Source organism: Alligator sinensis, unplaced genomic scaffold (assembly GCF_000455745.1).
Source record: "Alligator sinensis unplaced genomic scaffold, ASM45574v1 scaffold569_1, whole genome shotgun sequence".
Classification (NCBI taxonomy): Eukaryota; Metazoa; Chordata; order Crocodylia; family Alligatoridae; genus Alligator; species Alligator sinensis.
Window position 1 is genome coordinate 486529 of NW_005841914.1, and position 26885 is coordinate 513413.

At 51.6% G+C, this 26885-nt stretch overlaps 1 protein-coding gene across 1 annotated transcript in view; it reads left to right on the forward strand.

Annotated features, from left to right (window-relative positions):
• Positions 1-26885, forward strand: part of PLEKHN1 (pleckstrin homology domain containing N1) — a 41432-nt gene that overhangs the window by 8349 nt on the left and 6198 nt on the right. Inside the window, exons 3-13 of the mRNA XM_025198146.1 lie at positions 5891-6037; positions 6699-6779; positions 8276-8363; positions 12554-12678; positions 15952-16101; positions 16676-16756; positions 21396-21465; positions 23176-23330; positions 24520-24714; positions 25640-25888; positions 26447-26599. Of these exons, the coding sequence (XP_025053931.1) occupies positions 5891-6037; positions 6699-6779; positions 8276-8363; positions 12554-12678; positions 15952-16101; positions 16676-16756; positions 21396-21465; positions 23176-23330; positions 24520-24714; positions 25640-25888; positions 26447-26599 (1494 nt within the window). The remainder of the gene's footprint in view (positions 1-5890; positions 6038-6698; positions 6780-8275; positions 8364-12553; positions 12679-15951; positions 16102-16675; positions 16757-21395; positions 21466-23175; positions 23331-24519; positions 24715-25639; positions 25889-26446; positions 26600-26885) is intronic.

Consider the following 26885-nt stretch of genomic DNA (forward strand, 5'->3'; position numbering starts at 1 on the left):
AGCCTCTTCCCTTAGAGACAGGGACAAAGGGATCATAGAAATTGCAGATGGACACATGAGATTGGGTTCAAGCCAGTCTGCCACCCTCCCTCTGTGGTCAGGACGGGATGTCTCATGCTTTGAACTTAGGTGCCCCATAGCAAACCTGTAGAGTCTCAGTTGGCTGCTGTGACGGCTTATTTGTACTCTCGTAGCACCCAGTTGAGATGAAAACTCTCTCTCCGGACCACTGATGGGGATTTCAGAGGCCTTGGGTCTGCTCCTGCCTTTGCCACAGGCCTGCTGGCTAACCTTAGGCAAGTCACTTCCTCTCTCGGTGTCTCAGTTTCCCCGTCTGTACAACAGGGATAGGGGGACTGCCCTTCATTATAAAGCACTTTGTGATCCACAGCTGAGAAGCGCTATAGAAGTGTTAGGGATCGTTACCATGCTAGAGCTGTATAAACACCCTGCATGCGTCTTCACTGGTGAGTTAACACAGAGTATATCGTTGAAGAGTTCCCGTTAACTCAACCACCACCCACCCACACAAAAGTCTGGTTTCTGCATAACACTGGTGATACCACAACTTCCCTGGCACCGCTCAGATGCAAACAGCAGATCTGAGATAAGTTTCCCTCGAGAGCCACAGACTTGAGCTATCTAAAGGGCAGACAGGGCCGTAGCATGATTTGGTTGTATCTGTTTTCAGACTGGCATGGCTTGGCTGCTGGTGAACCAAGGCGCTAGAGTCAGGGCCCGGTCACATCTGAACTGGCACTGGAGCTCGGGGTGCAGTCAGCATCAGGGCACTGTTTGGATTTAAGGGAACTGGATTCTTTTCTGGTGCTTTTGTGAGGTTTTAAACCTACTCTGCAGAGAGCCTGCCAGACCAGCCTTTCTCACAAAGCCAGGACTTTCCGAGGTGTTACTTACTTAGTTTTGATCTTATGCAAACTCCTCACCAAATGGACACAGAACATTTCAGAAGACAGTGTGAAACTGGACTCCGCGGAGCAGCCTGTCTTCCCCCGCGCCCGGCCAGGTGCAGTCTGATCACTGGTCATGTGAGTGAGACCCCTTGAAAGGTCCCCAGGCTGCAGCTTCCCAACAGACAGGAATCCCACACTTAACCCTTGGCTGAAACCTGCACAAACAGGGAAATGCTGCCAAAATTTCATAGATTTCATAGATTTCTAGGGTCAAAAGGGACCTATTAGATCATCAAGCCTGACCCCCTGCTCTGGGTAGGTAAGAGCGCTGGGGTCAAGTGACCCCAGCTGGGAAATTAGACCCCTTTGGATGGTGATCTAGCCCAGATCCTGAAGGAGTGGATCCTGGGCTGTGATTCTGACTTAGTTCCAGAGGATTGGGTGGGGGCTGCAGTTTTAGCTGGTCTCTGATGGCCCCCCAGGAGAGCTTCTCTTGTGCCCCTTGGCTTGGACTCTTGTAGCAGATGCTTTTTTCTTGCACCTGCCCTAGTTGGAGGGGAACAGTGGTTGGATGCTAACCTGGGGCTAGCCTGGGTGACACAGAGGCTAGGACATGGGAAATCTGAAAGCATAAATGCATCCACCATCAATACCATGCCTTCAAAGCAAGCTCCATCTGAAATCAGACTGTGTCTGGACAAGAGGTTTGTACCAATGTGCTCATCTTAGCGTTGGTCATAGTGGTCCAGCTCCTAGTCTGACTGCAATGCCACCCATATAAAACAGCCTTCTCTCCGTATCATTTATTCCCTTTCCCATACACGATAGATATACCGGAATATGGACTTTCATACCAATACAACTACATCCACACCAGCGGGGGTTGTACCTCTTTGCTAATGCAGCTATAAATAGAAGGCTGCATTTTTTTGTGCAGATAAGAGCCAAGGAGCGAGTTGACCAGCCATGAGAAGCGCTATGTAGTTTCTTAACATTGGACTTATTCAGATGAGACCCCAGGTTCTGACCGTGCCGCGTTGCTACTGTTTATCCAAGTAAACTGTTCACCGGGGTCCTAGAATGGGGGTGAAGATGAGGTAGGAAATCTAATTCAGCCTTGAACACAGCCTCTACTCTACGCGGCTCCTTGTGAGCCATCAACCTCGCACTGATACCCGAGGAATGCAAGGACATCCCAAGGGCGTTTGGGCTGGGTGGCTGGTGCGGTATACAGTACCGTGTAGCACCTTGGCGTGTTGAGGACACGGAGCAGAAGGGCAAGCTGTGAAAGGGACGCTGCCAGGTTACAGCTGCTAGACTTGCTAATCTAATTTCTTAGCAATGCTATCGTATCAGTGACACTGGAAATTAGTGAGACTGCAGTTAGGGTCAAAATCCAGGAGCCTGCTCTCCCTCCCTGTGCTGGGGTGGGGGTTGTTTGACAGTGACAATTGCTTTGGGCTCCCATCGTGCTGCTGGAAGGCGCAGCCCCTTGCTGCAGCTGGCAGGGCTGCAGGGCTCCACCGAGAGGCTCTAAGTCTGGTTCATTTCTTCTTGGGCATCTGTTTCTTGTTGATGACACCGGCGCTTCGGAGCGCAAGCTGGAAATACAGATTCCCCAGCTGGAACCACTGCTTCTCGCCCTCTTCGGTCTTCTTGGTCTTGCCCCCAATTTGCTGCCTCCTTCACCTTACAAATGAGACAGTGAACTCTTTGGAGCTGGGGCCCTCCATGCTGCGTTGTTTGCCTGGAGCCTAGCACAGAAGGGCTCTGATCCGTATTGGGGACTCCCGGGCTCTGCTCTAATAGAAAGAACACATGTTCTCTATATAATACACATGCCTGTGTGGGAATTTCTAGGACTGCAAACAAAATTAAAATAAAAATAAAGCAGCCAGGCAGGTGAACACCCTGGAAGTGAAAATAAATGGAATCATATTGAAGCTGTTGTGACAGCAACCCCACTGGGGGCTGAACAGGCCCTGGCCGTGTCCCTGCGAGACCTGTACATGGCACATATTAGATGCCCACTGAACGGCCTCGTTTCCTGAGCACCTTTTCTTTTAATTACTTGCACAGCCAACAAGTGATAAGTCAGGCCAGGGCAGCAGCCTTGGAGCACAAATGTAATCTCCTCCCTAATTGGCTTTAGGTGAGCTCATTAATTGGCAGCTAGCAGGTTCCCACCTTCAGTGCCCCATTGGTTGGGTGCAGAAAGGGGACAGCTTTCTGGATGAAGACCCCTGGGGTGTGTGTGTGTGTAGGAGTGGTGGGGTTCAAGGTGTTATCTACATTCAATTAAGCCCTGAAAGAAACCCCCAGCCCTGCAGATAAAGGGATTCAGAAATCATTAGTATTCCCTCCCTCCTTCACCAGTTCCTCTCTACTGGGAGAGCTGTGGAGGCTTGGAGCATCATTCCTGTGGGGTGAGGTCACTGGGTCTGCTTCGTGGCTGCCAGCTCTTCATTTATCCCCGGGCTTTTGCAGCTGTCTCCCTGGCACCAAGTATCGAAAAGGGGCACATGTGGATTAGGCAGGTTCTGGATCAGCTCTGGGAAAGCACAGGCCGGCCGGGCTCCCTGGCCGGACTGTGGGGGCCGCTTTGTCACTCAACCTCCGTGGCATCCATGCTTCTGCTTGTTCTTGGAAATGCTGTTCTGGATAGAAGCCCTTTCTGAGAGGCAGGAGGCAGTCTGCCCACCACCCTCTAATGCCATCATGTGCTTGCTACTAGGATTCCCTGGAAACACGGCTCCGAAACCTGGAGATGAGAGCCTTGCTAGGGGAGGGGGTTACAATTTGCCAAGCCATGCTATCTTGGTATAACACAGGGGCAGGCAATTATTTTGGGCGGAGGGCTGCTTACTGAGTTTTGGCAAGCCATTGAGGACCGCATGACAGGCAGCCCAGGGCAGATAAATATTAATTTTCTAAAATTTTTAAGGAACCCGCAGGCCGGATAGAATGGCCTGGCGGGCCGCATCCAGCCCCCAGGCCGCATTTTGCCCACCCCTGGTATAACATAAGGTAGATTTTCCTTCCTTCCTCATGCATCTTTTACAGGACTGGGGCATGGATGTTCCAGGGAACAAACCCGTATCCCTGTCTGATTGCCGCTGGTTGAATGCCCCGGCAGCTTATTATTCACTCTTACAATCGGGGGACTGGGAAGTGCGGGAGGGAGAGCTGCTGTTCCAGATAAAAGCCCTGGTCTGTCTCTAGGGGTGGCACCAGACAGCCCAAATATCTCCTTTGCAGAATGCTTCCCAGGGGATGCGTCTACACGAGGCGTTTACTGAGGAGCTGACTAATTAGCTCCACAGTAAACATCTCAGTGTCTACATGTGCACCTCTATTAGGGTGCAGGAAATGAATTCATTCCACAGCAGGATAGTATTTGTAAACACAAATACTATAGTACTATTTTGCTGTAGAGTTTTTTTTGTGTGTAGCAGTGCATGTGCAGCAGTGGGGCACAAGGGTACTTCAGTGCCAGGACTGCCTGCCAGCTAGCACCCCCGTGCCCCAGCCAGCCCCTCCACAGCACGCAGAGCCCCATCAGAGCAGTGGATGCCCCAGGCCCCTTGCCAACCGGAGCAGCTCTGACCTGGCTCAGTGTGCTGCGGTCTGGACATGTGTAAACAGTGCACCTGGGAGCTTTCTGGGAGCAATAAACTTTGGAACAATCAGCTCCGGAGTTTATTCCTGCACATTAATGACATGTTTAGACATGCTCAGAGACTGCAAGCAGCTGATGCTATTCAGACTGCTTTACTTCCTGCTAGAGCATGATCAGATGCTACAGCGATGGGCGCAGCAGCATAAGAGCCTGAACAGGATGGCCAGCAACCTTCAGGTGCCAGGGCATTGCACAAGAGAAGAATTTCCATTTACCTGGTTCTCAGGGGATGATGCAAGAGATTGCTAAAAACCTCCCTGACATCAGCCTCTTCAGAGCTCTCAGTTTCTCCCTTTATTTTAAGGACAAGGCACTGACAGAAGAGCTCACCACGGAGTGCATCACAACTGCCTTTGCAGAGAGCAGCCCTGGCCCTCTGTATTAGGCAGCTTCTGATAGATCCTTTGACCACTCAAATTCCTCCACATGCCCTTTTTGTCCAAATTCATTGCCAGGTATGAACAGGAGGGCCCTTGATGACTGATGCACTTTCTGCTCTTGGTACAATCTCAGTCGTTTCCAAGTTGTGTGCAGGTAATGCACCAAAGACTTGCCTCTGGTCCAGCTTTTGAAGATGTGCTTCTCAGTAGGGGAATGATTGTGGCTAGCTGGAGCCTGGCTTGTGACTTCCAGAGGCCTCTGATCCCCTCAGCATGCTGCACAAGTCCCCGTGTATGTCTTGGGCACGGGCTGGAGGGCTAGGAGATGCACACGAGGAAGGAATTTCCCCATAAAGTTTAGAGGAGCTGAAGCCACAGCAACCCAGCCTAGGTATGTCAGGGTTTGAGCCTAATAAAAGTGAAATCCTATATCTAGATAGCAGCTGTAAACAGCTCCAGCTGGAGACGGGAATGCGATTGATCAGCTGGGAGTGCTAAGACCGGGGAGACCCGAACAGAGGGAAACCGAGGGCAGCTTTTGCACAGACTTGTTCGAATTAAAACCACCGGGCTCTGCTTGGTTCTGGTGGCTTCTGCTGATGCCTGTGTCAATCAATAGGGCCAGCAGAAGGGCAGCTGAGAAGTTGGGGGACCTAAAATGTAACACTTATTACTCCCAAACAACCAGGCGCTCCTCGTCTAGTTTAAAATATCCCTCTATACAGGGAGGGACACCTCCCCAGCCTGTCCAGAACAGCGGTAATAAAATCCCAGCTCCCCGGCTGGCATGGAGACCTAGCAAACAAACAAGGGACCCGGGGCTCCTCTTTAAGACAGGTGGCTCGGCTGATGCCTCTGGCAGGTAGAGAGAGGCTTTCCTAGCATTCAGGCCTCATCTGTTATTGCTGCTTTTCTTACAGAACATCACGACCCAGGACAATCAAAAGGAGAACTTGGACCAACGATTTCCCAGCCTGTTCAAGAAAGGGCGGAGGAAGACAGTCGTGAGGAACCTGGGACAGATCATTTATTACTCCAAGGTCAAATTCAAATTCCAGAACTGCCAGGTGAGCTTTGGTGCATCATCCAGGTGTCTGGAGGGCAACTGCCCACTTTCCCCTGGCTGCAAATGCTGTTGCTGCAGCAAGTGCTTGTCTGTCTGGCAGGTTATCTTACTCTCCTGCCGGGGTGGTCAAACAAGGGGAAGCAGGATTAAGTCTGTGTTTTGCAGGGCTCATTTGGGAAGCTTGGAGAGGCAGTGGATGAGGGTAGAGGCTCTCTCTCCAAGACCACGGGGCCCCAAAGCTCATTCCTATGGGACACTGCTTCTGGAATCTCCCTTGAGAATATTCAAGGGCCCGGGGCTGCTGACTCTGTGGTCTCCCCTGATTCAGACATAGGATATGCTGGTCCCAAGAAGGGTGTCTCTTCTCTCTCCCGCAAGCTGGAGAAGTGTTTGGGTCCCAGACTGCGTGCTGAGGCTGCCTTTGCACCTGTCTTCATCAGATCAGGGGATTTGGCTTTGCATTTGTATTTAGCAGCTGTGCCTGGAGACAGAACAGTTTTTCCTTTGGCCCCTGATTACACATGTTTTCCTGGCTTCTGAGCTGGCAGGCCCTGGGTCCCAGGATGGATGGACTGTGCTGCCCTACCTGGGGTGCATAACAGAGCGAAGCTAGGGGATCAAATCTTCCCCGGGACCAAACTCAAGCTGTCTCTGTCTTGCAGGAGGTGAATGATTGCTACTTGGAGCTGTTCCAGTCCTACCTGTACTTTCAATCCGTCGGCTCCAATGGACTGACTTATCAGGTGAGGGATCTTTCTGTTCCCATGACACAAAGCAGTGGGAGTCGGTGGAGGAGCAGCATGGTCTAATGGTCAGGTCGCTGGGCCCGGCTTCTGTACCTGGGCCCACTGCCAAACTGCTCTGTGACCTCAAGGGATTCACCCCCTGCCCTCTCTGTCTCTGTCCTGCCTCCCCACTTGGTCCCTCTTCTTGTCTACATAGAAGGCAGGTCCCTTGGGCAGGGGCTGTCTCGTGTTAGCTACTGCCCCGATAGTGCTTCAGGACCTCGGTATCCAGCTGCAAGACAAATCCATGATGATAGGCCAGGTTCTTAGGAAGGCCAAGTGCTGGCAGGCCTCTAGCACTTTCAAAACTCAAGCCACTTAATTTGGTTGCCTGAATATGGGTTTAGGAGCTGAACTTGAGGCTCTTGGTTGGGAACGTGCTGGGTGTGAACTCCAAGGTGCTTCTCTTCATGGAAGGAGGAGAGCGTGGAGGAGGAAAGGAGAAGATCCCTGAGGACACCCATGCCCCATGGTCATGACAAACTGTTTCATCATCTTTTGGCAGGAAGGTGCTACTGGATGAAAAAAAAAAAAGTGTATTTTATACATCTGTCCATCTGTCCATGCATCTAACCTTCTGTCCATCAGTCTGTCTATCCATCCGCATGTCCTTAAAAAGAAAGCACTTTCCTTTGATGAATGGAGAAACACAATTGTGCCGGGGGGGTTGGAAGATATTGGTAGAAGACATTCCTTTTAGAAATGATTTACTGTCTTCTGGGTGACTCGTGGTTAATGTGTTTTGACAGCGCAGCCTCCTGAGTCACTGAACAAGCCGAGCTTCAAGCGGAAAGACACACTGTGAAGATTTAGACCGTGTTTAAAGAGCTCTTGTCTGACTTCCTAACAGCCCCTTAGCCTAGCTAAAGAGTTATAAAAAGGGGACTGCACCTGTACTGCCACCAAGATCCTATGACTGAATAGTTCTCTGGAAGGATTTGGTTTAGAGAGGACTTTCATCATAGCATCAGGGCCAGAATGCCCAGGCAAGGCAGCTCACACTTGTCGCCATTTTGCTGTTTCTTTACACTTTGCAATTAGTTTACACTTTACATCTTCTCTTTCTGTTTGTAACCAGTTTCACTTTTTGTTCTTTTAAACTGTTCCTGCCCTGCTTGGTCTGGGTGCCCGCCCATGGCAGGAAGCATTGAACATGTCAGCTTACTTGTGGCAGGCACTAAAGGCAAAGGTGGAAATGTTGGGGCAGTTGAACCAATGGGAATTGCCCATAAACTGGGTATTTATTACCCACAGGTTCCTGTCTAAGAAATGACATGTTAGTGCAATGCAAGGAAGACCCACGCCCATTCGCAATAGTGTTTTGCAAACAGATCTTCTGAGACAAACAGACTGGCGGTCCCTGTTAGGAGGTTTGTTTCAGATTCCCTTTGGAGAGGGCATGTTGGTGATAGAAAGGGACCGAACCTGCTTTAATGGGTGTTTTGCTTCTGCAGGGGCTGCTGCCACTGAAAGAGCTGAGTGTGCTTGAAATTGCAAATGCAAAGAGTGCAGGGCAGGAGGAACATGCTTTCCGGATTACAGGTGAGTGCCTCCCGGTGCGCTCCAACTCCATCAGAGATGTGATTCTGTCCGCTGGTACCTCCTGGAGGAAGCGGGGTCTAGTGCTCCCTGCTCAGATGTGCACTCTTTTCTCAGCTCTGCTACAGAGCTCTTTCAGTTCAGGCCTGTTGCCTCAGTCTTCCCCATCTGTGAAATGGGGATAAGAACATTCCCTTCCTTCCCTGCCTCTAATGTGTCTGCACACCACATGGCACAAAGGGACCCTGATCCCAAGAGGGACACCTGACTACTCCTCTAGCAGAAATAGCTCTTGTGTATAATAAGGATAAATATTCTTTATCCTCAGCTGGTAACATCAGAATGGCAGGATCAGACCTGGACATCAGTAAATCAGTGCTCCCTTGCTGCTCCCCCTCCCGTCCCCTGGCCTCACTACCTTTATTTTTGCTCTGAGTCATCTCACAACATTAAACTCTTCCTGGGGTAACAACCTGTCTGTGCAGCATCAGGCTTAGTCATGGCTGGATTACAGCAATCCTGAGCTACTGAGAGCAGTAGTTAAAGCATGAGCTAGACAGAGGTCAATAAACTGCATGGAGATAGGGAGCTGCCAAAGCTTGCTGGCCTATTGCTCTGGGTATCTACGTGCTCCCATGCCCTGAGCTCGAAAATGAGTTGATTCACAGCTGTGCAGTGAAACGGAAGTCCTTGTAAGTCACAGCCCGCCGAACGACAGGCAGCTCCGAGAGAGGGCTGGGTTGTGACCACATTCCAGGCCTGATCCCATAATACCCCTGACCAGACCCGTGCAGGGCTGGGATCTGTGCTCACACCCGTCTTAGCAGCTGGGTGCAGGGAGGGGTGGACTGGTTCTGCCTGATTTCTAATGCACGTGAGCATTGTGGATTGGAAAATGAGACTGGGGCATTGCTGGGTTTGGGTCCTAGTTCGGGAAGAGGGGTTATAAAGCACCAGAAACGAGAGACATTCAGGGCTGGGTCAGGCCTTTCTCTAAATTAGTCTGGGCCCCTTTGAAAGTAGATTAAGATGATTCAGAGTAAGACTTGTGTGATCCAGAGTAAGAGTCCATGTCAGAAAAGATTTGGTGCTATGGTTCTTACTGATCCTTAATCCAAATGGGCTTGAATGTGCAGACACAAGCCTCAAAGCTCGGAGGTAGGGTCCTGGCCAAGTCTGGTTATACTTCAGGGCTGCCCTGGCTTGAAGACAGGCCAGCAGAGAGACAGCTTATAAAGGGACTCTTCTCTCCCTGCTCTGGAGCATGGCGGTTCTTCCACCAGCAAGCCACGTTTATATGACTTGTTAAACTTGTCTGGCTCTTGGAGAGAGGCTGGAACATGGGCACAGCTGGCTGGGAAGGGCTCATCCCTTCTAGTGTGCCTGAGAAATAGCTCACATGACACGTAAGCCATGCGATGGGGTCATAGTCTGTGGCTCGAGGTCACTCGTATAGTAAGCTGCCTTGCCCAAGCCTCAGTGCTCAGGTAGAAATGCACGCAAGTGCTATTAACCCCATTTTAAAGATGGGGAAACTGAGGCACAGAGCAGGAAAGTGACTTAGCTCAGGTCATTGCAGAGAGCCGATGACAGGAAACCCAACCTAGGTCTCCTCGGTTGAATGCCACCTCCCAGCTTGACATGCTAAGTTCTGTCCCCTTCCCTGTTTCACTATGTGACATTATTAATGCTACCGCTGGGTGTGTCAGTCAGACAGCGATTGTGGCTGTACTGCAGTAGGCGCTATGTAAACATACAAGAAGCAGTCACTGCCTTGCAGTGCATATGATCTAAGGAGCATATAATATGAGTACCATGTGCCTCAGTTTCACCACCTCTACAATGGGCATAACAACACTATCCTGCTTTGTGAGGCTTATAATTGATACCCATAAAACACGCTGAGATCCTCAGACGAAAGACCCCGCCAGAGGGCAAAGTATCATTGGGATAATATTTCTTCATTATGACAGCATATTGCACACTCACTTATCTCAGCAATCCTAAAGATCGCAAACGCCACAATCAGGGATCTTTATTTAAAGTGCATCTGATACAGTTTTAATGATGCACCTAGTAAATTATTAATCGTAGCGTAGGCCAGGCCACTGTCTAGAAACTGGTTATTGACGTCACTCGGATAACATGGAACTGACTGGTTAGGGGCGTGAGAGAATTTGATGTTCACGCTAGCAAACAAACGGAGCTGGAAATATTAGAATCAACAGTGGGTGTGACCATGTCTTCCGTCGAGTAGTAATAAACGGCCAGGCACAGATTTTATCTGGTAAAGGATTCAGAAAGTAGCTTTGCAGGATCACCGGAAGGTCCGTGCACTTCCGGCGGCAGTCCAGAGGAGGGACGCTAATGAAACTGGTTAAAAACAGCGAATAACAACAGTGAATTTGTCAAATGTTTAGAAGGCAAAAAACACATTTTATTTGGTGGGTGCAATGTTGTGTTTGCCTTAATGGGAATTTGAGAAGCTAACATTTATGATGCGGGCTAAAAAAAATGTAACAGTGAGCAGTAAACATTTACCTTGATGGAGAAATTTGCTATGGCCTTTCCTACAGGAGCAATGTCATATTTAAAAACATGCAATATTTTTGTAGGGGCGGCTGTGATGCCCCTTGGCAGCCATGTGGCTCCTGCCCCACTCGGCTCCCTGGAGTGCCCTCCTTTTTCCTCTTGTCTGCTGTGCCTTGCTGAAATTATTTTCTTTTGTAGAAGAGAGGCTGCCCCAGGGTCCCTGGGTGAGCCCGAGCCTGCTTTGGCCAGTGGGTCCCTCCTGTACCCAGCTGACCCCCGGTCTTGTTCTTCAATGCTCTAAGTGGGGGCCGATTTGGCCCTGTCAGTGCCCCAAGGCACCAGTCACCGTAACGGCTATTTGTGGCCTCCTTCTGCCCTTACATCTATTCCCATGTCTCACAGATGTTACCCTAGATCCATGCACCAACTCATATGGGCTTCAGCTCTCTTAGCTTTAGCCTACTGGTTACTCTAGCTGTTGACTGCCAGCCTAGGCCCACTTCTGAGTCGGGCTGGTCTGGCCCTTGGTCCATCTTGCTTTGCTTGGGCCCTTGGCCCTTCCCATTCTGTTTTGGCCCTCTCAGCTGGAGCCTGATGGGGCTGAAAATCTGGAGTGCCTCTCAGGCACCCCTGTGTGACCCTCTTCAGTCACTTTGTGGTCTATAACAAAGGTAGCAAAAATTTGAGCAACTGCTTTTAACTCCAAGTCCCCCCTCTGGGTCATCATCATACCGCTGCCAAGCCACCTTCCCACTCTGCACCCTGGGAGCACCAGCCATGACCTGCAGCTCCCACGCTCCACCAGCCTGAACATTACTACACGCAGGCCTGGAGAATCCTCATCTAGAAATCACTATCACTACAACTTTGGGTTTGTGATCTTTGTTGGCAGAAGCTCCTTTGCTTGCAGCCTGCAGGCTCTGACTGCCACTATGGTTCAGACCCTGGGTTTATATACCTCCAAGCCCCGCCCCCTTTGTCATGTGACTCTCCAATCAAACACAGGAGTGTGCCCTTTTAATGCAGGGCCAGTCTGTGCTCCTGCTGTTGCAGCCCCACGCAGCCAGCTTAACCAGCTGCCTTCCCCCGAGTCCCTGTTCTAGTGGGTAAATGTGAATATTAACCGTTGGACACTTCCCGATGGATTGTCTTTCTGATAGTTTGCACTGTAAAAACAGCCTCTCCCTGTGGTTTCTAATCAGTCTTACTAGGATAAGGCTGTGATCTTTGGCTTGTAGGGGAGTTTGTAACAACTTCGGGGACTGGAAAAAGTGATATATTTCTGGCCATGCCGGTGGGTTTTGGCATAACGAATCGGAGCTCATGGTAGAGGCGATATCTTTTATTAGACCAACTAGATTTTTGCAAAAAAAAAATTATTTTTGCATAGCTGCATTTTAGCCTGGTGGCATGTTGACGTTGCTATACGCAGGCCTGGAGAATCCCCACCTAGACATCACTATCAGTACAACTTTTTCTCCCAGTAAGATGATAACACTTGGCCAGTGGCACACAAGAGAGAAATATTACATCATCAAAACAATGTCTCTGGTTGGCTGAACACTATTGCCTAACTTGGGTAGCTCCTGGATTAACCCTTTGGCGCTGGAGGTCATGCATTCCCCTATGTGCTCAGCTCATCCTCTGTCTTGCACCTGCAGGGCCTCTTCTGAACCCCATTGTGGTGTACTGCTCCAGTGAGTCGGAGATGAAGCACTGGCTTTATCACCTGGAGAAACAGATCCACCTCAATGGAGGAAGCCTCCAGCTGCCCTTTCAGTCCCAGGTCAGTGGCTTGGGCCAGGTTGATCTGGCTACAAACAGGATGAGCTTGGGAGGTTGTATGTGGGGGGGTTTAAACAATGTTCGAGGTAACAGTGATTTTCCTCCTGCAGTGATGAAAGAGCACAGAGCTGGGGCAGGGATTGAGGGGCTTCTGACTCTATACCTGTGACCAGCAGACACTTGCCCCCCTCACTTAGCTCAGCCCAGAGCTGGTGTCCATCCTGAGACCATGGATAGAGGCTGAGGCCCGGGCCCCCTCTGCTCCCACTGGCACGCTGGATGACTTGCCTGAACCTACTGCCTTGAGCATGGCTGTCCCTTAAACCTAGCTCTGCCTTGGCCCCACTTCCAGGCACATTTGCAGCCCATCTTCCTCCTTGCCCTAGAATCCCCTGTCACCATGGGCCAGTGGTTTATTCCCCCTATACTGATAGCTGTGTGGGTTAAAGCAGCTGATAAAACTTGCTTTAGCCAAGACATGAGTCTGGGAACAAGAGCATGTCCCACTCCCCTTCCCCAACACAGCTGCTAGTGAGCAGGTCCCTTGGCTGACATGAAGCATGAATAGCAAATGGTGTAATGCAAGGACTTTGCTTGGGGCAGCCTCTTCTGGGCATTCAGGAGCTATGCTGGCCTAGTCTGGGCCTGGCTTCATGACTGACAGGTGATAATATTTGGCCCCCTGTTAAGACCTCACAGCCCCTGAGGACATCATGGCCCCTTGCAGGCACTGAATTCACCCATGCAACTCCCTTATGAGACAAGTGATTATCCTCCCTGTTTTACACAGGGGTAAACTGAGGCACTGGGAGGCTGAGGCAACTTTGCCAAGGTCACACAGTAAGTCAGTGGCAGAGCCAAGCACAGATCCCAGGAGTCTCTTGCCCTAACCAACATGAAAGCATGGCCAGCCATAGGGAATCATAAGAGACGGGGGTGAGCAGCACTACTGCAGTCTGGTTCCTTTCCACTTTCAAGGGGAGCTTTGCCTGTCAGATTGGGGCACAGCTGCACTCACAGCCAGACATCAGATACCCATGGGAGATAAAATGCCTACTGCAGACTGGCGGGTGCTAGAAAGCCGTCCCTCTTATCAGCGGGCTTTGCAAAGGCCCATAAACTTCCCATGTACTACCTCCCCCTCCACCTGGCACGCCCTTTGTCTGCTCCCAGCATGAATCAGGGGCTGGCAGCGTCTGGCAGGAGGGATCTGACAGGCCAGGGGCTCACAGTTTCCAGTCTGCCTTTCCCCAGCTGAGCCAGCCTGATCCATGCTCAGCCAGCTCTGCTGAAGGAGCAGGGCAGCTCCTGCTACCTGGGTCAGACGGGGAAATAGCCGCCAGCTGTGGCCCTGCCAAAAGAGAACCCAGCTAAGAAGCCCGTGAGCCATGCTCTCGGTCGGGGCTTGCTGTGGGCCATGATTGTACCAGGCAGGGCCTGTCCCTGTTGTGCAAGGCGGCTCTGGGGCTGCGTGTGGATGTTCGCACCATCAGCTCTGCTTCTAGCAGGGCCTTTTATGTCCCCGTGCTAATTCTGGCTCTGTGTTATGACCCCCTTTTTATAACACACAGCCGACGGGGAGAAGGAACAAAGGGCAATTTTACACTTGCTCTGGGGGTGGTGCTTTAATTAGAGTGGCTCTGAGAGTTGCTCTAATTAAAGCTCCTCTGTGTCTCCTGTATCAGCCTCCTCGCACTTAAAAATGGCAGTGGGGGTGCTTGAATTAAAACTTGTTTAACGACCTTTAGTTCAAGTGCTCCCACTGCCATTTTGAAGCACGGGGATGCTGATACACGAGGCTGTTGGAGCCTGATAATTGCCACGGACGGTCTTGCAGACTCGATTAATGGAGTCCGCTCCGACATGCTGGACTTCCAGCCTTGGCGCTCGTGTATAGGTGCCCAAAGAGCTGAAGGGACTTACCTAAGCTCATACAACGAAACAGTGGAGGGGCTGGGAAGAGAACCCAGGGTCCTGCTTCTCAGTCCCCTCCTGTATGCACCAGTTCACAACAGACAGGCTGGGAGGTAGAGTGGGTATAGTTAATGCCACTCAGGGTGTGTCTACACATGTGCGTTAGCTTATTTTAGTGCACATTAAAGCATCACAATAAAAACATGCTCTTTAGCTAGTGTGCATTAAAATAGGCTAATCCCACATTTTTTCTAGTACCTCACACTGAAGGTACTAGATTTAATGTGCATTACTTAAAGCACATTAATTTAATGTGTAGACGTGGCCTCAGTCCCACAAAGAGAGCCTTAGGCTTGCAAATGGCCTTTTGGTTGATTAGTGTTAGCTCTTATTCTTTACATATTCACATTTATAGCACAGATATACAGGGGTCTTCATAAAAAAATTAAAGCCAGATCCTCTTCTACTTAGGAGATGCCTATGTACATTCCTGTTCCATCATCCTTGACTCCCTGAAAAATGGTTAATGTGTCCGCTTCTGTGACACAACTTTGTTGGACTTGAAGACTTAAGTCACAAAAAGCAGTGCACCTGTTATATTAAAAGTTTTTCAGACCTGCAGAGAGTGGAATAGAAATGCAGTGAAATAGGATCCGGTCTCAAACAAAGAGGAACAGATCTTTCAATAGCATGCCAGAAAGGACCACTTTCTTCCTTGTTCTCAATCAATTTCTATAAAAACTTATTGCTATAAGCAGACCTTCTCTGGTCTCCTGTCTCCTTCCCATCACTAGGTAGCTGTGGACAGACACTGCTAAGTGCTCACATTTGACTGTGTTGTTACCTAGGATCCCTTCACCTGCAGTTCAAGTTTGCACTTCATTTTGCCTAGCATGAGTATATGAGAGATTTCCCAGAGCAAGCCAGAAATCTGTGCAGAACTGATGGATAAAGACAAAATGCTTTTTTACTCTTGGAACTGGCTTTCTGTACATGACTCTTGAGTTCTTGAGTATATAAGTATACACGCGCGCACACACACACAGATGGGGGACCTGAGGCCAGGAGAAGGGAACGAGTTTGCCTGAGGTCTCCCAGGAAATCAATGCATGCACCTGGGAAATAGAGCCTGCCTCCTAGTAAAACTCTCCCACTGGCTGCCATAGCTGGCAGTGCAAATAGGGCAAATGGTGAAGCTGTTCACGACTCTGAACATGACTTAGTTTGGCTTGTGAGTGGTTGCTCTGAGCCTCCAAGCACTGTCCTGCTTGACCTAGATAGCTCTGTCCCTTCCTGAGGGCTCATCCCCCTGCCTGGCGCTGGCTCTGATGTGCTTGCCCATTGCTCCCCACCTCTGCAGAACAACTGGAAAGACAGCCCCCTGGGGAAGGAGGAGCTGCGGTGGTCCGTGCAGAACAAGCCCGTGCAGGAATGGAGGGGGACCCAACGCGAGTCCCTGGGTGACGTTCTCTGTGTCTCCAAAGTGAGGTTGCAGCATCTGCCTTTCCAGGTAGGGCCCTGGTCTCCAGGGATCTGGTATCTTCACAGTAATGTGGCATGTTGTTACCTGCACAGTAAGCGGATCAAGTAAATGGGAAAGATCTCTCTACCCCTATCATCGCAGGGCAGCCAGTATTACCACCCCGTTTCCCTGTACCAGCAGGCTTCTCACATTCATGCATCTCCCTATGTATAACAGCCAGTCTTCATTCCTGATGCTCCTGGTCTTAGTACTGCCCGCCAGGGAGTCCTGGGTGTGTGTCCGGGGACCTGCTGTGCCTCTGTGGACTGACACAACTGGCATGAGACAATGAAGAGCGCAGAAGAAATAGGGTTGAGGGATGTGGTCTGAGCCCCTGGTCAAGGCAGGATCAAGCCATTCCCAGCAGATCTTTGTCTGACCTGAAGTGCAGGCACAATTCAACACTGGCTGTGTTGCTACATACAGGTTGGAGGGCTGGGATGTGTGCAGAGATGGCTTCTGAGCCTGCTGGCCCGCTGTGCTGAGGTGTATGAGTTGTGCTGAGGGAGGCAGCCTAAGCCATGGCAAGTCAAGCTTAATTCTCCCCTCTCTGTCCTGCCAGGAGCAGCACGACAGGCTGCTGATCCTGTACCCTTCCACACTGGTGATTGTATCAGAAGAGCGCAACGGCCTCTACTTTAAGGCAAGTGCATCTCATGCCCCCATCCTTCCCCGCCCCCTTGTATTTCATTGCCATGAGGCACCAGCCATTCTTCCCAGGTCTTTGCTTTCTCTCCCTCCCCAGAGCTTTGCTTCAACCCCTTTGTGTTGTGTCTGGGCCAGCACCATAGCTCAGGGCTGTTGCAAGCCATTTCCCATGGGAACAGCCTTGCCTTTCTGCAAGAGTCCATTGCCAGGGAATTCCAGTGTCTGGGAGGAGATGGCATCTGAATACTTCTTTGTGGTTAGGCTGGTGCAGGGCTGGCTGGGCGGCAACCCAACATGCCTCTCCAGCTTGAGACCAACCTTGCAGAGCCCTCTGCAGCCTCCGCTCACTCACCCGGCATCTGACTGCCTCGAGCTGGCTGATCCCTTTAACCACAGGATCAGCTTGCACTAGCCCTGCTGTTGGGAGCATGTGCTCCTTTTGGATAGTGAAGGGTGGAGGAAGGCTGCTGAGTTTCATTCTGGGGGAAATCTTCTTTGCAACTACCCTGTGCACTTTCCTGGATACTAAAAGGCACCGCAGAGACCAGATGAATGGTTAAGCACCATGCCTTCTAGCCTGGCTGGCAGAAATGCTGGCCAGAATTGTACTGAAACCAGCACGGGCCCATCTCCCTTGGGGCAGCCACCATTGCTAAGGCTGGTGGCTTCTTTTATGTCGAAAGAGCCTGGTACTCCTGGCATGCCAGCAAAAGAGGAACCCAAGGGCGGGGGCGGGGGCACCTCATGCCTCACGGGGACTTGTGACATTCACAGGCTGCTTTTCCATTGGGATTTCATCACCTCCCCCAGCTGCCCTGTGCCCACAAGACTCCCGAAGTGAGTCAGCTGGCATGTTTCTATACCTAGGGATTTTGACCAGCTGCATAACTCATGGGTGCTTTCAAGAATTGGGCTGGCTCTTGGGGATGCCTTACTGTCAGAGCAGCTGCAGGAGCAGAAAGCAGCAGGAAACCTCTCCAGGGAAGAGTCCTTGCAGGCTTTGCCCGCCGCCGAGGGAGAAGTCGGTGCCGTTCTAATCAGAGTGAGACCCTCGGCCTCACAGCAACACTGCATTGGTTTGGGATTTCAGTGGAAGGAGTTGGCTCCTCTCTGCAAAGCCTTGTCAGGGAAGAGGGACCAGTAGCAGCAGGTGTGTGGGATGGGCTGGGCAGGCCGGCATTTCTGCTCTCTCCCCGAGCAAAGGTCTCTTTGTGGGCAGGGAAAACCCGTCTCCCCCATACAGCACACAGTGTCTCCATTTGGGCCCTGGAGCGAGGGTGGGGACATACTTTGGAAGCCAAGGAAGGAATGAGCAGCAACCAGCATCAGCTGTGAGCATGGGCTACTGCACCGTGCCCCAGGGGCTAGAGAAGAAGGAGGGGTGTGAAGCAAGAAGGAATCCAGGGATAACTCCCCTCCCCATAAAACCAGTGACCTGTGCATTATGGGATCAGCTGAGAGATCTGGGGGTACTTGGCTCGAACCCCCCCTAGGGGCCTGGTTTCCAACAAGCTTGGGTCCACACCCTCTGAGAACTGGGCTGCATTAGGGTCTCCCGGTGCCTCTTGCTCTTGCAAAGCTCAGCCAACAAAATCGATCTCCATGTCCCCTCTGCTTGTGTCCTCCATCCCTGCCTCTCTGGCCTTCGCTCCCAGCTGTCCGGGCAGGTCGGAGTTGCACACCGGGCTTCATGCAGCCGCAGCGCTGAAGGGCCATGATTCACAAGGTGGTGACTTCCTCAGACAAGCTGGTGCACAGGATCCTCCCACGGAGGTTTGGGCTGATTGACCTCCCTTCCCTGAGAGCGGAGGCTCAGGCGGGAGGGCAGGGAGTTCAGGTTCTTCTGGCTGGAGCCCGTGGGACGATGTTGTCCCGGAGCAGCGAGGTCTGACTCACCCCGCTGGAAAAAGGCCCCAGGCCTGGGCCTGGCTTTGCAGAAGAGGTGCTGGCTGAACAGGGGAGGAAGTCAGGGCTGGAAGGAGAGACAAGCCCTCCCTCCACAGCTCATATGGAGACAATGATGCTGCCTGGGCTGCCCTTTGGGGAGCTGCTGCTCACCTCCTTTGGTGAGCCCATGGGCAAAGGGATCTCTGCTCAGCCACCTCCTCCCCTGGGCACTGCACAGCGAGGGGGTTCAAGAGCAACCCTCCTGTGCAGTACAGACCTCTGATGGGTACTTTCCCAGTGGCTAAGAGCTAATGTTTCTTCTGCTGCTCCTAGTAGCCTGACAGGCATGTGGGGTTGGGAGAGGGATCCCAGTGTGTCTCTGAGTGGTATACTGCCTGTCCCCTCCAGCCTCCCTGGCCCTCACTCTCTCTAAAGGCCTCTGTTTCATCTTGGCATGTGGACCTGTCCAGTTGCCAGCCTGAAGCAGCACCTGTCGGTCAGCTGGCACTGTCTTCTGGATGCACTGCTGGTGCCGTGCCACGAGGGGCAGGTGGAGCTGCTGGGAAGGTAGGGCACAGCCCTGCCGTGCTCTGGAGGGATCTGTGTCCAGCCAGCCCTAGCTGCAGGGACAGGCGGTCTCTCATGGAGGATCCTAGGGCCACCCCTTCCCCACCCTCCCACACGGGTGATCTCCACATGGCAGAAATGCCAGGCATGACTGGGGGTGGCACGGCTTCCCCACACTTGTCCCGGGGCTGAGCCAGCACAGTGGCCACGGGGTCTGCAGTTAAAATGTGCCACTCAGCAGCTCCTTCCCAATGCAGACAGCGCTTGGGGGTGTGGGAGAGCCCCTACGGTCAGGCCAAGCCCTGCCATCACCATGCACATCCTCACAAGCGGGACAATGAAGGGAGGAAATGGTGGCATGGGGCAATGAACTGTACTTTCCTCGTGACATCACTCAGGGAGCAGGGAGCAGAGCCCGGACTCAGGTGCAAGGGCCTGATTCTGCATCCATAGAAGTCACCGGTAGAACTATCCAAAATCCCTGTTTCTATGAGACGTGGCAAACCCCAAGGGAGGCAGAAGCAAAACCGAGTACTGCCTACATCCTTCTTTCTGTGCCTCCTGGCCCCAGCCCTTGCATCACTGGGGAGAGCTGGCTTTGCCTCTTAGGAGCTCCCGCGCTCCTGACTCCTCTCCCCATTGCTGGGGTCAGGAGCTGCTCACAGACACCCATGTTGCCTGCTGCAGGATCGCTCCTTTTGCAAACCAGCTCGTGACGGCAGCAGGCTGAGAATAACCAGGGGCTGAAGGGACAGAGAGCCAGTATCTGGCAGTTCCCCTTCCCAGGGGAGAGGAAAGGAATGCAAAACCTGGTCTCAACCTTGAGGCTTTTTCCTAGTTACAGTCCTGGGGGCGGCTGCTCTGTTCGGGTCCAGCTCTGCCTCTGCTGGGTGCCCATGGCAAGGGGAGTTTGGGGCACTACAGAAGCACGATGCAGCCCCTAAATGACAGACCCAGACTTGTACTGACTCTTGTAAGCAGCTGTCCTGAAAGAACAGCAAATGGGGTGAAAACACCATCAGGCTACGTGAAGTGCCCACTCCTGCAGTATCCAGATTCCAACTCTCTTTTTGGGGATCCATGGGCCAGCTGCCGAGCAAACCCCCCTGGTCTCCCCCACCTGCCTAATAGAGATCCTGGCACTTATCAGGCAGTCCGCACCAGGAGAGGATTTACAGTCCTGTCACTGGGGAGTCCTGAGTGTTTTATTTCACTGTCTCTTACCTGGGCTGTGATTGATGTAGGAAAACATCTTGACAGCAGACACTTAAAGGCATTTCAAGGCATAGTGCTTCCTACAAGCCATAAAAAGCAGGATAGTAATAATCAGGTGTTACTCTCTTATTATTCTATCAACCGAAGGCTTGGCCAGGGACATATTTACAAGCCACCTGGGAAAAAGGGGCAGCTGAGTCACTCACAATTGCAAAGAGTGGCAGGGGAGAAAGCAAGATTTCCCACAGGCGAGATCTCAGCAGCAAGTATAGAAATAATTGATACGGGTCAGGCTTGCAGACTAGATTCCTGGCAGATCTTTAAAGGCAACTCGAGCTTGGCCCAGATGAATGGGGCAGGATGGATTGGTTGTTACTATGCTGGTCTGGGGTCCCAGCTTTACCCTCCCTTGTGTCCTTGCTCATGTCTTTTGGGACATGGTTTTCTAAAGGGCCTAAGTGACTTAGGAGCCTGATCACATTTTTGAGCCTGATGTAAAAATGTGTCTGCACTCTGGAGCTGTTTCTGGCATAACTGTCCTGGCCGAGCTCCCAGGGGAAAGGAAGAAGATGCTGGCAGTGTGGAGGTCTGCAGCTGCTATAGCAGTGCCACCTCCCCAGATGACACCATCTGTGCTGACCAACACGCCTGTGGTCAAGGTGATCACTTCTGCATTGAGCGGGTTTGCCAGCATAGCCATGGGGGTGAGGCGGCATGAACTAGCTAGGTCCTCACTCCTAACTAGCATGGCCATACCAGCCACGTTACACTGCAAGCTCTTAGAGCCAAGATCTCTTTGACTTTCCATGAGACTGGCCACTTTGGAAAAGGCAACTTAGTCATTTAGGTGCTGTTGAAGATTTTGCTCTTTGTCCCTCGGGGGCTCAGTTCCCATTTGTACAGCAGGGGTGGTAGCACTTTCTCTCAACCAGTGGAGTTATAAGCCCATTCCTTTCTGCACACAGGGAGAGCTGCCTCTGAATGCAATACAAGTTAAGTTCGAGGAGAACCAGAAAACCTCATTCCTCATAGAAGGTAGGTAACTCGCACAAGCCAAATATTATAGAACCATGGATCATACAATCACAGAAAATTCGGGTGGGAAGGGGCCTCAGGAGGTCACTTCTAGTCCAACCCCTTCCCAAAGCAGGACCAGCCCCAACTCGATCATCCCAGCCAAGGCTTTGTCCATCTGGGTTTTAAAAACCTCCAAGGATGGAGAGTCCACCACTCCTCTGGGTAACCTGTTCCAGTGCTTTACTACCTTCCTCATGAGAAAGTATTTCCTATTATCTAACCTAAACGTCCCTTGCTGCAACTTGAGCCCATTGCTCCTTGTTCTGTCACCTGCCACCACTGAAAACAGCCCAGCTCCATCCTTGTTGAAACCTCCCTGCAGGCAGTTGAAGGTTGCTATGAAATCCCTTCTCAGTCTTCTCTTCTGCACACTAAATAAACCTAGTTCCCTCAGCCTCTCCTCACAAGTCATGTCCCCCAGTCCCCTCACCATTTTTGTTGCCTCCCACTGGACTCTCTCCAATTTGTCCACACCCTTTCAGTACTGGAGGGCCCAAAACTGGACACAGTACTGCAGATGTGGCCTCACCAGTGCTGAATAGAGGGGAAGAATCACTTCCCCCAATCTGCTGGCAACGCAACCCAGTATTGCATTGCAACCAATTAATGCAACCCAGTATGCTGTTAGCCTTCTTGGCAACAAGGGCACACTGTTGGCTCATATTCAGCAATATTGCATACAGCATATTTGCCATATTGCATTAGGCGAAGCCGGTTTGACTTGTAGGAATGGCATTAATTCTTTTAAAACTTAGGTTCCAAAAGAAGATTTTGCTCCTAGCATTATTTTTATAGCAAAGAAGGGTGGTGGAATTATAAGCCTTAATATGGGCAGACACGTTTGCATCCATTGAATATGCATTTGAGTCTTTCCACACCCGCGGTGAAATATCTGTATACAGAAATAGTTTCCTATTACTGCCTGGGAACCAGAAATGGAAAAGGACTTGAAAAATGGGCTGAAACCATACAGCTGGGAAATGAAACTTGTTGGCCTAAAATTCACGTTCCCACCTGAGTGATGTATAAGAGTAACCAGAAGAGCATGTGTTGTCCACCCAGCTGGTCATTGAAACTGCAATTCAAGGTTTAATTGAAACTTCCCATTTCTAAATACTGATGATAAAAACAGGAAGAAAAAAAAATCCAAATAATGTATATAATTATTTTTCTCCCTCTCCGCATCCCCTCCCAACACCTTTAAGGATCTTAAAGGATCCGTAGTTGATTCAGTGCAGGGAAGAACGATTGTTATAATTTCTCTGCCTCTTGACAGCCTCCCTTTTAATGAATGCTTACATTAATGTGGCATCATTATTTAAGTGACTCTGCTTTGTTTTGTTTCTTTTAAGTGCTGATTTAAGCAAAGCTGCTGCTTGGGTTGATGCGTTTAGAAACGTTTCATTTTCATTCAAACCCAGCATCTTAGTGGCTGCATCTCTGCTGAAATCCAAGCACAGACTTCTCTCCTGGAGAAGAGCAAGGGGTGGAAATCAGGCTTGAGCCAGGGCAGTAGCAGTGGCGCTCTATCACCTGGCTGTTTGGGGCATGGGTCTTATGCTGGCCTTCCACCCAGGAGGGAATATCAGCCTCCAGATATTGATTTGTGAGGGGAGAAAACATGGCTTGTCCACCAGCAGCATTCAGTGTGATTTCTGTTCCTTCTAGGCCGGTTAATAAATTCCATCCGGGTCATCTGCCCCAGCTACGAAGATTACCAGGAGTGGCTCTACTGCCTGAAAACAGCCCAGTTTCGAAATGCAGAATCGTCGCTCTCGGGATCAGAAAGCTTCACAGGATCAAAGCTCCCCCACCTCGGGCAGGTAATAGGCATTGCAAGGCTGCATGGAGATCGATTTGTAATATCTCTCCCGGCCACACCTTGCTTGTTATGTGAGAATACCCTGAGGGACACGACTTTGCTTGGAGCGGCACACAAAAGCAGGAGAGAAAAGTCTTTGATCACTGCAGATTAGATGTATATCCCTGTATAAATCTAGGGCTCTGTACTCAAAGTGGTCTTGGAAAGGGGGCAGTGGTATGAAGTCATGTCTCCCTCCCTCTGTCTTGAGGGAGGATAGTAGCCTGCTGTGACCTGCAGCCAAAGGAGACCCTGGCTACAGGTTAGGATGCTTCTGTGCAATCATCCTGCTGCAATGGTGCTGTGATGGTAATGGGGATTTGCGAAGGGAGACAAAAAAATCCCAGCTTAGCATTTGTAGAGAGAATGTGCTCAGGCTGTGGAAACTGTCTGCCTTGACTTCTTCCCTTGCTGAGTATCTTTTACCTGATGGATAAAAATCCGGGCCCAGCAATAGGTGAACAAGTCTTTCTCAGCAATAACTGGGCAGTGTCTGACATGCACTGAGCTCGCGGGTCTTCCTCCAACTCCCGATGGCCTGTCACACAGACAGACATTGCTGCTGGCATAAGTGTGGCACTTCTGTTGGCATCCCTGGCAGAAGGTGATTGAATAGGCCATAGCTATTTAATTACTTTCCTGTCTCTAGAAGCTAGCTTCTCAGTCATGCAGGGTACATGCCATAGCCACAGCTGTGTGGACCTATTGGTGGCAGCACAAAGCTCAGTGCAGGATGGAAAACCTGCCCCAGAAGCTGAGTATTAAGCAGTGGACAGGGAGTGAGGTGAGGCCACTAGATTGCAGCACCCAAGCTAGTGTCAGGGAGTCTGCTCTGCCTTGCAGTGACAGCAGTGCAGATGTACTCCCAGTCCGGTAGGTTTGACACCAGAGCCCATGCTGGCCCAGCTGTGTGCGGTGTACATGGTCACTGCCACCCTGAGCATCCAACCCATTGCCTTTCACCAGAACCATTTGCTGGGGCCTGAATAGTGCAGACAGCAATAACCCTGTGCCACCTGTGGGCATGGGATGTCCCTGGCCATGGGCGGTCTCTCTCAAGACATGGGTAGGAGAGTAGGGAACAGGTCAGTCTGACTGTGGATGTCACACTACTTCCCATTCACTGTTTTTCTCCCCTACAAATGCTTCAGTTCCCAGGCAGCGGCAGGGGCTCGCTCACCTCAGATGGCCGGACAAACTCCTGGACGTCGGGAGGGAAAGTCACCACCTTAACCCACCTCTCCCAGAACAGCGGCTCCCTCCCTGATGGAGGGGCCTTTCCCATGATGCCCGAAACCAGAGTGATTGAGGACTCCTTTTCCCCAGGCTATTCCCAGCCTCTGCATGTAAGTGGGGTCTCCTGGGGCTAAACATGTGGGGTTGGCTTTGACCGGGCTTAGGAGCATGTGTGCTTGCAGAGCATGGGCAAGAAGAGCTGAATGGCAGTAACTCACCAATGCATGGCCCCGAGGTGGTGTTTATAATAAAGCCCCCGTTCAATGGCTCCTGGTGGAAGGGGAGGCACTGAGCTAATGGGAATTGAGCACTTGGGTCATCAGGGCCCCTCTTACACCTCCGTGAGGCAGGTTCTCCTTTGGGATCGCGGTGGTGAATAGCGTCACAAGAAAGCACTTGGCATGCATTGGAATTAGCACGTGTGTGTGACATTTTCAACCTACCACTACTTTCAAAGCCTGCCAAAGGCACAAATGGAGGGGCTCCAAGGTCAGGAGAAGCCAGGGTTAAATTGATTCCCCCCATTCACCCATAGGAGCTGAGAGTTGGCCCTTAATAACACAGTATGGTGTTTTTTAGCAAGAAACTCTGCCTCCCATAATGCCTAGGTGGGCCCATGTGCAGCTCTCAGACAGGTTTCCTATCTCCACTAGTCCCCTACCACCTCTGCATGCTATCCTGGGTGCAGGTGTGGGGGGAAACTAGTATGCCATTAAGCAAACACCAGTTGGTTGGTAAGGAGCATCAGAGCACTAGTCCCCAATGCCCATCTCCTTATGGCCAGAGCATCACTGTCCCATCAGTGCAGTCACCAGGGACTTACTCCATCTCATTCTACATGACTCGAGCAATCGGGTTATCACCCCTTGCCACGGGCATGGGGTCTGCAGTCTGGCCAAGGCCACTGGATGTTGCAGTGGGCCTGGGGAGGGACCTTGGTGAGCACTGCCATTCTCATGCTCATGGGGCACGTGGGTGGCATGTGTCTGGGGCATGTTACAGTGGCTGACCCAAGCATTTGCCATCTGGTTGCAGTGCCTGGCGAACCCCAGCTGGTCGAAACAAGAGCTGAAGAGGGGCGGCAGCACCCGCAAGTCCAAGGGCAAATGCGGCCCCTCCACACAGCAGCCCCCGCCCGGCACGCAGGACGCAGAGAGGAATGCATGCCACCTTGCTGCTGAAAACCCCAATGGCGAGCACCTGTCCCCTGTGTACAATGAACCATGCTCTTCACTGAGCTCCGAGCAGCGCCAGGCTCCCCCCCTGCGTCTGGACTTGAGCAGTGTAAGGGCTTGCGCTGCCCGGGAATCCTGATGGTCTGGGTGGGGAGGATTGTTTCGACCAAAGTGGCTCAGGCAGCTTTGGGCACAAGCAAAACCAGTAGCTCCTGCCCTCCAGGCCAGCTCTGCAGTTAATGGGCCGGGTGTCTCTCATGCCACAGCAGTAGACCAAGAGCCAGGGTAGAGTCATGGGTGCCTTAACCTCTCCTGGCAGCCTGTATGGGGCCCTGTATGATGGGGGCTGGTCTTGGGAAGAGGACAGTGGTGCGTCCTGGGTTGTGCATGAGGCCATGTCTTCCTCCCTCTGTCTTGAGGGAGAATAGTAGCCTGCTATGACTTACAGCCAAAGGAGATGTCTTTAGCTCAGACAGTTCCTGTTGGTGCTGAGGGTGGTGGTGGAAGGGTCCAGTTGCCCGTGGTGGGCAGTGACTGAGGCGGGGGTCTGTTAGTTCAAGTGTCAGGTGGAGTCCTAATCTGGGGAGAGCTCCACTCCCACCTTTGCTAAGCGAGTCACAACACGGGCAGCGGGACATGGCATTGACTCGGGGGTTCTTCCTTTCAGCTCACTCGCTGGAGCCTGGCTGAGAGTCAGCACTCCATGGCATCCAGCTCCTTGGAGAAGACGCCCCTGCCCAAGTCCCCGCTGTATGCAGACCCCTACACCCCCAACTCCCCCACGGCACTGAGTCCTGCAGGCTCCGGCTTCCTGGAAGAGGTACAATACATGCTTAGTGGTGGACCTGTGTGGGGCAAGGCAGAAGGTCATGTCCATGACTCACTGCATGCAACTTCTGCTCCAGTTACCCCTCACAGGGCAGGGGCAGGGGTCCTGGCCTCTCTCCTGTTCTGCTGCAATCCTGGGCTAGTCCCAGAGACCAGGGCATCTGGTGCCTAAATCTTTCTGTATACAGCCAAGTTCTCCGGCTGCTAAACCCAGGTAGAAACAGGCCTGGGGCAGGTTTACTTTCTCCCAGTGTGGGCTGACCCAAAAATGAGCAGGA